The sequence below is a fragment of the Carcharhinus amblyrhynchos genome, chromosome 12 (assembly GCF_965287045.1).
Source record: "Carcharhinus amblyrhynchos chromosome 12, sCarAmb.v2.hapA, whole genome shotgun sequence".
NCBI classification, from domain to species: domain Eukaryota; kingdom Metazoa; phylum Chordata; class Chondrichthyes; order Carcharhiniformes; family Carcharhinidae; genus Carcharhinus; species Carcharhinus amblyrhynchos.
Window position 1 is genome coordinate 56,040,963 of NC_137335.1, and position 12,254 is coordinate 56,053,216.

At 39.4% G+C, this 12,254-nt stretch overlaps 1 protein-coding gene across 3 annotated transcripts in view; it reads left to right on the forward strand.

The window, feature by feature from the left end:
- The window catches only part of mark1 (MAP/microtubule affinity-regulating kinase 1), a 175,545-nt gene that overhangs the window by 161,561 nt on the left and 1,730 nt on the right, over nt 1–12,254 (forward strand). For 2 of the 3 annotated variants that reach the window (XM_080200554.1, XM_080200555.1), the window contains exon 17: nt 4,948–4,992. The exons of the other annotated variant lie outside the window; for it this stretch is intronic. In XM_080200554.1, the coding sequence (XP_080056680.1) occupies nt 4,948–4,992 (45 nt within the window). The remainder of the gene's footprint in view (nt 1–4,947; nt 4,993–12,254) is intronic. 3 annotated transcript variants of the gene reach the window in all.

Here is a 12,254-nt window from a genome sequence, read left to right on the forward strand (position 1 = left end):
GAGCGTAAAGGTAACAAAGGCATGGATGAGAGGTAAACTGAGGCAAGAACTAGTCCAGTGATGCTATAATTAAGCAGTCTTGGTGATGGTACAGATGTGGTCGGAAGCTCATCTCAAAGAGTTAAACATGATGCCTAGGTTACGAACAGTCTGGTTCCACCTTGGACGGATGCCAGGGAAAGGAATGGAATTGGTAGCTAGAAGAACAGAGTTTTAGCAGTAACTAAAGGCAATGGCTTTGATCATCTTGCTGTTCAATTGGAGGAAAGTTTTGCTCACCTAGCACTAGATGTCAGATGAGCAGACTGATAATTTAGCAGCAGGGGAGCAGTGAGTAGAGGTGATGGCTGGGTGTCATCAAGGTACATGTGAAAATTAACGCTGAATTTTCAGATGGTATCATCATGGGGCAGATGGGAAGTAGGGGTATATTTTTATATACATCTTTATTTAATGTCCTAATTTTTTTCATTTGTGTGGAAAAAATATACAAGCCAATTTGAAACATCCCACAAATCTTTACAAAATCTGTTTTTATGTGGAGAATAAAATATTAATGGAGGTCTGAAACAAATTTTGATAGTTGAAGGAATTCTGAGATTTCACCTTATTAGTGTATTTACCTAATTTAATGTGATGCCGTATTTTAATTTTCCCCTTGACCAAGTTGCTCACAAACATAGAAAGAAGAATCAGTCCTTATTCCACTGGAATTGTGGTTGTGGAAATGGCTTCAGGACAAAATTGCCTTTTAGCTTCCATTCATTGTCACATCTTCCAGGAACTGACAATCATCATTGGATTGCCACTCCAGCTCGGGATCCACAATTCTGGCTCAGAACAAGGCCTGTTCAGAAATGCGGAATGTACCTGTTCAAAGAATACTTCCTCGTAGTGTAGAATTGTCGAGGGAAACCAAGCCAGTGCTCCTCTTTTTTTTACAGCGCTAGCTAATGAATTTTGGTAAATTCATTTGCAATCGCACTAAAAACCTTTGGGATATTTAAATAGCTTTTCAGTGTGTTGGTGAATGGATGTGAGTGAGATGTGTGGATAAGGTGGTAGGGTGCCAGCAGGTTAAAGTGACCAGGTGAGTAAAGTGGGTAAGGTGCCAGCTAGGTGGGTAGGGTGTTGAGGCTAGGTTATTGAGGTGGTGGTGGGGGAAGGAATAAGAGAATCACGGGGGTGGTTGGAAGGTTGGGGCAAAGCTGAAGAGTTGGGTTGGTCATAGGGTCAGAGGTGTGGGGGAGGTCAGTAGGCAGCCAGAAGATCTAAGTTATATAGTTACCCAAAGGTTGGACATGTCTTTTGTCTGTCTAACTTTTTCCTGGTTAACCGTCGGAGGAACTGAATTGGAACTTCTGCAGCCTCTGACTCTAACTTGGAGCTGAAACATTTGCCGAGGGTCTTGGGGAGCTAGGGAACTGCATATTGGATGCTGAAACTTTTCAGGCAATTCCTGTGGTGCCTTTGCATTGAGACTTCCTAAGGGTCCCCAGCATAGGGTACACCTGGTCTCTAACCATCCAGAATTCTCCAGCCATGCTCCACTCCCACTGCAGTGAACGGAAATTTGGCTGAGTGCCGAATTCTCCATCCTCACGTGCAGTGATGGACAAGCGTGAACAGTGAAAAATTCCAGCCAGTCTCTTTTCATTGGCTGAGAGGAAGGCAGTCTTTTGGAGGGTCAGCAAGATTTTACTAGTGCTGCTTTCGAGCAAATATCTAAATGCATTGTGAATTTGAATACGGTACACAAATTTACATAATTAGAAGACTTTTAAACAAGCTTAGAATCGTGAGGCATGGATGTTTTTGCATGAGATGCTGTTTCCCTTAGCTTTTTTCGAATGAGATGTTTCCTACATCCTAATTTTTGGATCTCCTTATGACACAAGAAAGCAAGGGGGCGAATCTCCCATCCCACTGCCACTAGAGAATTGCATGTTAACCGATTCATGGGATTCCTGCAAGCATTTGCACCATGCTTGTGTTTCTCTGGCTCGGATTTCTGGAGGCACCTGCACAGTACTGAAAATTGGTTGGGAGGTGGGGCAAGCATTTAAATAGTATTTTACATACTATTAGCGGGCCCGGGATTGAATTCTCTGTGCCTGCTAGCATGTCCCACCCCACCAGAGTGTTTCAGTCCAGCAGGATTCAAAGTAGCTCCCCACTTTCGGGAAACTAGCAGGACGATTCTGCTGGAGTGAAGGGGAGCAATCGGGGGGTCCCCCAGGGGGTCGGGTGGCAAGGGTGGTACCCCATGGGCATTGGCACCCTGGCAATACCAGCCTGTTCCCCAGCACTGCCTAACGGGCAAAGCGCCCATGCCTAGGGGGCACTGCACGGGGTGGGGCCTGCTGGGGGTGGGGTCTAGGGATGATCTTTTGGGGGGGAAGAGGTGGGGGAAGTCCTACTGCCACTAGAGAAATTATAGAGAATAGAGAAATTATATATTTTGACTTGAGCCAGAACTAATTGGGAATAACTGCTCAACAGTAATATTTTGTCTTATTTTTATCCTTATTTTTGTGGGAGTGGCGGGGCCTGTGCTGACCCATTGGCATCATCCTTTCCTCTGGATTATCCGACATCACTAGTTTTTATTTCCATACCAAATTCAGTCATGTGAATCTCTTTTGTTCTAGAACAAAAGACAAATCTCTGCAAATGAAAGCAGTCAGATGATCCAGCTTTGCTTTATTCAACAAACCTTTCCCACAAACATTACCATTAAGTAACGTACAGGATAATTACAGTCTTAGGTGACAGAATTGGGTTAAGAAAGCATGTGAATGAATAACTCTCCTTGCACCCTCTGCTGTCCCCACCAATGCTTTTTCCTTTCTCTTTCTTTTGTGTGTTTAACCTTTCTCGGACTGGTTATCATCACTAAACTGTTCCAGTTCAGAGGACAGGGCTGTTACAGCAGTAATTGCAGCTGCCCAGCAGTGGCTGAGGCCAATTTTTGATTAATTGTGATTTAGAAGTAGTTCTATTTATATGGTTAATATTATAATGTAGTTAAGATGTCTCAGGTGAGTTGATTTTGGAGTGCAAAGTCTGGTTTTTTAGTACAAAGTGCAGACATCCTGCTCCAGAAATGCCCCAAAGGTAATATGAAAGAACAGTTAATCTATACTACTTTTGGTCATGATTTAAGAAGGAATATTGGCAAGAATGTGGAAAAAATTGTCTGCTCTGCCTGTTTTTTTAAATTACAAGGAATTGACTCTAGGTTTCAAGCTGTTCCTGAACATAGAGACAGTCCATAGACTAACTTATAGTTCAGAAAGGCACTTGACGTTTACAACTAAGAACTTTGTGTAACTCATAGTTTATTGTCACTTTTTGCATTTATCGAGTACAATTTTTAAAAATAACAAATGCGAGGATTCATGCTCTGCCTTTTTAATACCTGTACTTTAAAAGAAATACGATATTTTGCTAGGTAAGGGTCGGTGCGGGCTTGGAGGGGCTGAAGGGCCTGTTCCTGTGCTGTAATTTTCTTTGTTCTTTGTAAGACTGTAATTGCCAGACAATCAAGAGCTATGGCACATCACAGTAGACTGATGATGTTTCATTATTGGAGTGAAAATAATATTTTTGAGTTTTTTTACAAAATCCATGGTCAAAGCCTGGAGCAGCTAGCACAAGGCATCACTCAGATCGAAAATGCTCAGTCTAATAACAGGTAAAGGCTTGGCACTGTCACGTTTCTGTGCTAAGAGTCTGCAGATTGTCAAGGGGAAAATTGGAAGTTATGGAGTTCCAAGCTTTTAAGTCCTGGAGAAAATGAAGTTAGGATAGGAGAAAATGGGACGAGTTTTAATTTGAACAGAGATTTGAGGAAGAGTTATTTCACATTTAAGAGTATGAAAAGTTTACAGCAACAATAACTCCAGTGGTACGAAGAAAATATGACGGTTGCAATTGAAGAAGGTGGTTTGAACGTTGAAACAACCACTTTTCAGCTAACTTGTACTTCAAGGTAAGAAAAAAGCTAGAAAGATACTTGAAGATTCAGTTTAGCAATGGAGAGGTACACAAGTCTTGGTTGAAACTGAGCTTTACATTGAGTTGAAGAATGTGGGAGAGCAGACTATTTGGTGTAAAAGGAGGAACTCAATTTGTTCTGAACCATTATAGCAAGCGAGGAATTGTGAAAAGTCCGTTTTAGATTAGAGAAGGTGAGACCGAGGATGGTAATAACTGAAAGATTTAAGTGGCACTAAATGATAATAGCTGTATGTTGGGCTGGAAAAATTACAATCACCTTGATTCATTAAGTGAGTATTGTTTCTATATTTGCCCCATATAGATGGAAAAGACACGATGCATAAATATAACATATAATTGTTGTGCTTCCATTTCCTTTTGTGGTGGGAGTTGGGAAGAGACAGGAGGAAACTAATGCCTTTGTGATTGCATCAGTGGTCAGGTTTGCTGAGAAAACTCAGATCTGCCATGTGTTAGTAATACATAATAAATGTCTTGACCAAAAGCTCCAGAATGGCTCACCAGTGGGGATATTGGCTTTTTCTATTTATATTGAGCATTTCTGGGGAAAAATGTATTTTACTTTGTGATTTCATTTTAACCTCAAAAGAACCCAAGATTAAACTTTCTGGTTGAATAACCAAATTAATGTTAAATAGAAACAATGAATGTATAATTTTAGTTGTCACTAGGTTTTCACCCAGATGTATTTTGAACATCTTCACAAAATGATGATCTATAACATTGGAGTTCTAATTAAACCACTTGTGTGTATTATCCTTATTCAGAACTATTGATTGTTTGTGCATTTCCACTGTTGTATTATTTGTCCGATGTCATTTTAATCAAGATCTAGGTTCTCTCGACTTCCTCATTTTTCATGTTTCTAACCTGTTATCTTGTTTCCTCTATTTGCACTGAACCTTAATTCTGATTGCTTTTGAGGGGCCCAAGTGAAGGTGAAGGCAGTGGCAGAGCTGACACTGCAAGGTGAGGTGCCACTGCTAATATTGTCTCAATGTTTTTGTGCATAACTATCCTTGTTGAAATTTTAGAGAGAAAAGTAAATGGACATAAGATAGCAAAGCTTATGAGGAAATTTATCATTCACCTGTACTCCCCCCAGACCCTGAGAAAATGTTTGCTATGCACTTAATCAAAACCGTGCTTTTCAACCTAAGCAAAACTATTTTCAGTAAAATAATAGACCATTTGTTAAAATTATAATGCACAGATTTGAGCAGCAATGTGTGCTCTTCAAACAAATTGAAAATAAACATGAATTTGAAGGATGCAAATATTGGTCACGATCTCTGGTCACCTTGACTATCCTCTCTCATCGCCACCACTAACAATTACTCTTTGTATTTATAAAGTGCCTGTCATGTGGTAAAATGGCCGCAGCATTCCAAGGGAGCCATATCAAACCAATTATGGCACATAATTAACATCTTTAGTTATTTATTTAGTACCTTGGAGACTGAACTAAGACAGAGTGGAAATTCTAAAACTGAGGGCCTTGCAGCTGAAGCCACAGCTGCCATTAAAACCAGGGAAGCATGGGTGTCTTGGAGAGCTTGAGGGTTGAAGGTAATTATAGAGATAAGAAAGGGAAAGGTCCTAAAATAGGTATTGTTTAACCTGGGGCCAGAATAGGTCAATGAGCACATGGGTGATGTGTAAACAGGATTTGGCGCAAGTTAAATCACAGGCAGCAGAGCTTTCTATGACCCTAAGTTCCTGAAAGGTAGGAATGGAAGGCTGACCAAGATTGTCTTGGAATGGCCACATTTAGAAGTAACATGAGGGTTTCAACAGTCAAAGTGCTGAGGCAAGGGTGGAGTCAGGAGATGTTATGGAGCTAAAATGGGCAATAATGTGAAAACTCATCTCAGAATCAAGTATAACACTCAAAGTTGCAGAGTAAAGTTTGGCCTCAGTTGAGAGAGGGATGAAGTTAGTGGTAAGGAGATTCTGGAATGGACTGACGAAAATGGCTCTGGCCTTTGTTGTAAGGTGTTGAGTCTGGTTTGGTAGATCTTTATTAAGGTAATTGTCATCTTAGGTAGTTCAATACCAGGTATTTATTAACTAAATGTCCAAGCTCTGAGCTATCGACATGCTTCTACATACAGCTCTGTCCAACAGTACACTGACCCTGTGAGTGGATCATGTGTTCCCTTACATCACTGTGTGGGCAGTACTGTACTCAGTCCCCCATTAACCCTTTATGGTCAGACTTTTGCACCACAGCATTCCCAATATTTAGGTGGAGGCCCAGACTAATGCTGTGGGGGCATTGGTTCAAGTTCCATCACGGCAGCTTGAATTAGTAAATGTGGAATTGAAAGCTAGTGTCAGTAATGGTGACCATAACAACTATCATTGTTGTAAAAACTCACCTCCTTCCTTTGGGGAAGGAAATCTGCTGTTCTTACCCAGTCTGGCCTACATGTGACCCCAGACCCACAGCAACATGGTTGACTCTTAACTGCCCTGTGAAATGGTCTAGCAAGCTACTACATCCAAGGACAAGTAGGGATGGGCAACAAATGCCAACCTACTCAGCAACCCTCATGCCACAAAACAAATATTAAAAAGAATAAAATAAAATGGGAACAATGCAGTTTTCAGCAACAGCATAATATCCAAGGGTATACTCAGTCAAAGTGCAAAACAATGCTCAAGATGCCTTCAAAGTGTGAGATAAATCATTGATGTGAACTTGTATTCCCATTGCAATGTCAAATTTTTTTCTTGCTGTCCCTGGTTTCATCATAAATTCTATAGGCCATAGATTGAATCTTAGTCATGCTGTTTGTATTAGCTCTAATTTATAGTATCAGGTAGAATACTGTCAAACCTTTTTATAGCTCTTATTACAGACTTCTCATTACAACAAAATGTTATCCCTGGTCCCAGGAGAAACTTTATTTTTGTCAGTATATAAACTCAAACTTCAATAAGATGGATTTCCTTATGGGAACTATTCCTAGTTATCACAAATTTATAGTAATTGGATTAGACCACAGTTCATTGTGGCTCTGAAATTCAGGATTTCTCCTATCTGGCCAGAGGGATTTGATAAATGATTGGATTTAAAATGTTACCTTATGATTGGCTTTGAGGGAATTTAGGAAGATTAATTAATCCCAATGCAGGGTTCTTCATCTGCACGTGTAGCTAAAATGTGACTTGTGTTGTTCCACAAAATCTTTTATAGTTTGGAGAAGCGCTAATTACTTTGTTGTAGAAACTGCTGCAAAAGTAATGGCAAGGTTATGATGCCCTCCATTGACTATTACTTAAAAGTCCAGCAATTTATGGTGAATAAGAGTGTGTGCTATGAATCCTGATTCTCCACAGACTGTTGGACAATTAATGCCACTCCCCCATTTACCATGACAAAACCAAGAAATTACAACCTGACTGTGAGCCTTTCCTTTGAGATTTATTGCTGGATTTGCAATGCAAGTGTATCTATCATTGGTGATTTAGGGCTTGGAATTCTTGTCTTAAGGGCTAATTAGTTATATTGTAGTCTTGACATGCTCCTTAAAATTTGGAAACCCAAAAATGGCATAATGAAACTGAAGTTTCTCTGGCAGGTATATTATTGTACTTTGAGTTAAATTTGTTTGAGTAACTCCCAAAGACTGCCAGCTGCAAACACTCTAATTTTATTGTAACACATTTACAGTTATGAGAACGCTCCATCACACTTGCTTCTTTCCATGCTGCTTTCACAAAACTCTCAGATCACATGGGTATATTTCACTTCACAGTCTATTACATTTAACATTTTGCAGGACATAGCATGCTCCATTATACTACATCTCTCTTTCCTCTCCCAGTCTCTGTTCAGATTTCAACATTCTCTGAACTTTGTGGAAACTCAGTACTTCAGTCTCCTAGTCATTCTGAATATTTCAGTCTCATGAAGCCTTATAGGAAATGTAGCATTTTTTTTGCCATTTTGGGTAAATGTAATTTTTCTGTCTCCGTGTTCTCTTGTTCTTCTCCCTTCTGCCTCTTTTTTGACATTCTCAACTTCTCTTACACTGATAAATAGTGTGGTACCTTCAGCAATCTGATGTACCTCACTCTCCTTATTTGTAGGGAATAAGGCCTTCTCATTCAAACTAGTAGATGGTTCAGGGTCATCTGCGTCATTGTCTTTTCATTGTTGATGATTGTGATCTCTCTATCTGATTTTTTTACTTTGATAATCAATTAAAATGAAAGCTCTTCTGTTTTGTTTATCCCTGTTCTATCTGGACAATCTAAGACCCATGGTAACTAAAATGGTTATTTTTTTCACTGTTTCTTCAAATCTCGATTAATCTCTGATTCAAACCTACTCTCCCTGCAAAGACCTGATGATGTCTTCGCTCAAGAATTGTACATGTGATATATCTGGATATAATTTCTTCCGATCACCTTGAGAGACCTGGCCAACAAACTGAACACCGTGCTCTGGCTCTGCCTTGGCAATATCAAATGACCTTGATATGGGTGTTGTAAGATCTCCGGTCTCAATGGTCTTTGTTATGATCCCAGCAGGTGTTACTGTTGAATAGTCGCGTTCTAGAATGGATTATTAGTGATGTGGATGAATTGTCGCAGAACTGTAAAAAAAGAATAAGGCATTTGAAAATGAAACAATATAAAACAATACTCCTTCACCCCACCTCCTCACAGATGTGTAAAGATTTTCAAAGATAACACAAATTTACAAAATATGTTTTGTACTGTACTGAGTCCATGTAAACCAACAGGCCAACTGTGATCAGACACACCACACTCTAAAACCAAGTGGTAATTCCATCCAAAGCAACTTCTGTGGATTTCTCCTCAAATCCCCCCATGATGCAAGTCAACAGGTCTCACTTGAACTCTGGTCAAATGAGTGTTTCCAAACTCCACTCTTGAAGAACACACTTTGAAATCTTCTCCCACACAATGCTTTCTCTGATGCCTTCACCAAAGATCCACTTTCAAGATTTTAATCTCTCCTCTCAGCATTCCACTGCCTTGCATTGCCATGTGCATTCAAGCTTCCACACAAACTCAGGTAACCAGCTGTGCCACTACTGCTTTATAGGCTGTATTAAGCTGTTACCAACCCTTGGATTACTTCAAATGTCAGGCTTCTAACTAACTGACTTCACAGGGTCTGCACCTGTGAGCTCTGTCATTCATGAACTGGGAGCCTCTCTTTGCCCCTTTCTTTAAGTTGAAGGAACAGTACCTTGTTCAGATTCCAGTTCTTTGACTTCAATCTTCCTGGGATTTCTGTTTTCGTTCCCTGGCTTCTGGAACTATCAGTTCTTGAACTTCTGGGACTTGCTTTCTGCCCCTTCCTCTGTCGTCTTGCCTATCTGCTGGCACTTTACATGAGAACTGCTTTCTTAGGTGCGTAGTTCTAACTCAACCACAAGTGCTTATACTTCTGTATACCTTTGTGTGGGCTGTTGGTTACTAAGCAACATTCTAATTTTTCTTTAACCCCTGTTTTCACATAGTAAACTTTTGATTACTATGCAGCACAGTTTGAAATGAAACCATAACCCAGAGACATGCAAGCAACTTTGTTTAACATGAAGGTAACTAAAATTTTAACCCTTTCTTACACAAAAACAAAATCGAACTTCAAGCTATACCTTGTTTCTAATACCCAAAAATCAACCTCTGTCCCTGATGCAATCACTATATGACCAAGAAACGTGATTGTTGGCTGTGAAAACTCCCACTCATGATTGTATCAATTCTGTCTCTTGTAGTCCTCTCTACACTGCTCCCACTCTCGTGTCATGTTCAGCTTGAATGGACCTATGTATCAACATATCACTAGCTGACAAGGCTACCAACATGAACTGCTCTGTATGCTGCATGTCTCACCATCTCTATTTTCCCATTTTATGTCTAACAAATTTAACTGCATATGTACTTTGGGATTCAGGCTCTCCCTCTCTCTCCTCTGACGACTGATCAGTTTTGTTTCCTGATCTCAGTTTGTCTACTTAATTGAATCATCTTTGCCAGTGTCAAATCATCTTGGATCTGCAATTTAACTGATGATGCATTCTCCGCTCCTCCAATAACTACTCTTGTGAATTAGTTCTTCTTTCAGCTTGTTGTACTCGCAATGTTCTACTAATTGGTAAAGATCATAACAAACACATTGATATTTTCCTCATGTCTCTGGCTGCATTTGTTACTTTGCATGTTTCATATGTTCTTGTGAAGATTGAAATACATCTCCAGTGCATCAGTGAGTTTGGCATTTGCGACTTTACCCTGGGGATGGATGAGTCTGCACATTTGCCCATTGCATACAAAAGTGTAGTAAACTGCTTACAACCCGGCCTCGCACATGATCTAATGAGGGACAAAATCAAGGAAATCGCCTATACCACTTTGGCCACATTTCAGCCCAACTTTCTCAGAACTCTTAAGTGGAAGTAGAAATCATCATCTTTTCCATCATTTTGCCAGCATACATTCTCATTCCTGTGCTCGCTTGCTCTCTCTCTCATGGGTATATATTATTGAGTTGTGTGTCAGAGTAGTATTAATAACTTCTGAAGACTGTCAGCTGCAAACACTCAGCTTTATTGTAACATATTAACAATCGTGAAAATACGCCCTCACACTAGCTGCTTGCCATGCTGCTTTCTCCTAGACTGTTAGATCACATGTGTATGAGCATGAATAGACATCAGACTTTTGTGGGACTTAGTCCATTATACCATAGCAGGTTGTAAATTGTTCATTGAGATCTTTTTTTTTAAGACATTTTTATCTATCTTATGCTGGACGTGCCATCCATATTACTGTTCATGTTGTTGGACAATCTTTTTCACAGTGGAATGCTGTTTCATTACTAAGAAATAGAAATTAGATTTTTCTTTCCCAGAAGAATAACTTTTTGAAATACAACATATGAGTCATTTGAAACAAGACATTGTAAATTGTAGTTGACTTGGGCAGACGAAGGTGTCTTTGGGCCTCTGATTCTCCATCAAATGGCGTTTCCCTCGCCTTATTTCTGGGTCCATGAGTTTGATTGTTATGACTAGACAACACCTCCACAATCCCAGTGTCATTCGTTTTACCTAGATGGTAAACACCGTAGGAATTCACAACACTAGGTTAAAGTCCAACAGATTTATCTGGAGGAGCAGTGTTCCAAAAGTTTGAGATTCCACTTAAACCTGTTGGACTTTCACCTGGTGTTGTGAGAGTTCTTACTGTGTCCACCCCAGTCCAACACTGGCATCTCCACATCCTCAGTGGCAGAAAGTGAGGTAGATGAATCTTTTGACTTTTACGATCCAGGAATTCCTGGGGAGGCAGTTACGTTGTTCTAATTATGAAAATCATGCTGATTCAATATTTCACAGCACAAAAATGTTTGTATACTTTGCGCAGGTTCCCTCCCAGGAAGGATTACTTGGATAAGATACAGATAATTTTGGGCAAAAGGTAGAAAATTACATGAAAAAAAGGAGGTTTTATTTTTGGTCACTGATTTGTCCTGTATGTTCCAAGTCCTGAAGCTGGAAGCCACTGAAGTTATTTATTACATGATTTAATGATTGGACCAACAATACTAACCATTGATTTGAGAAATGACTGCTAGTAGTTGAAATACAAAGCTTTAGTGAAACAAATTAATTTTCACTCATTTGTTTCCAGAGTCAGTCTGCTATTAACTGGAATGCTAAATTTAATATATCCGATTTGCTATGGAAGTATGTCCTTTGACAAACTTAAGTTTGTCTTTAAACTTTCTTCTCCATTGCAAAGACTGCTAATGTATGCTATATTTCAAAACAACTAATGATTGAAATATCGACAGCAAGTTGTGGTGTTAGCTCAAATGTTAAGTGCACCATTTTTAGTATATAGAAACCTACAATGCAGCATCTTTTAATACTTCCGCTCAAGTCTTGTGATTTCAGTGATTTTTCATGTGATTGTGGGGTGGAAAAAAGAATAAAAGGTAGTGAAACAATCAGCATTGTTTTAGCTGAATAGCCTTCAAATTAACACTTAGTGTTTTGGCTAGAAAATGCTGATCGTTTTACCCTAGAGTGTAGATGTTGCAAACTTAGCTTATTAAGGATTCAAAGTATTACTGAGATTTTTATTGTATTCAAAATAATTTTATTTTGAAATATGATGGATGCCATGGTTGTAAATATAGACCAAGGATATACATGTAGTTCCTATAATATTCTTAAATG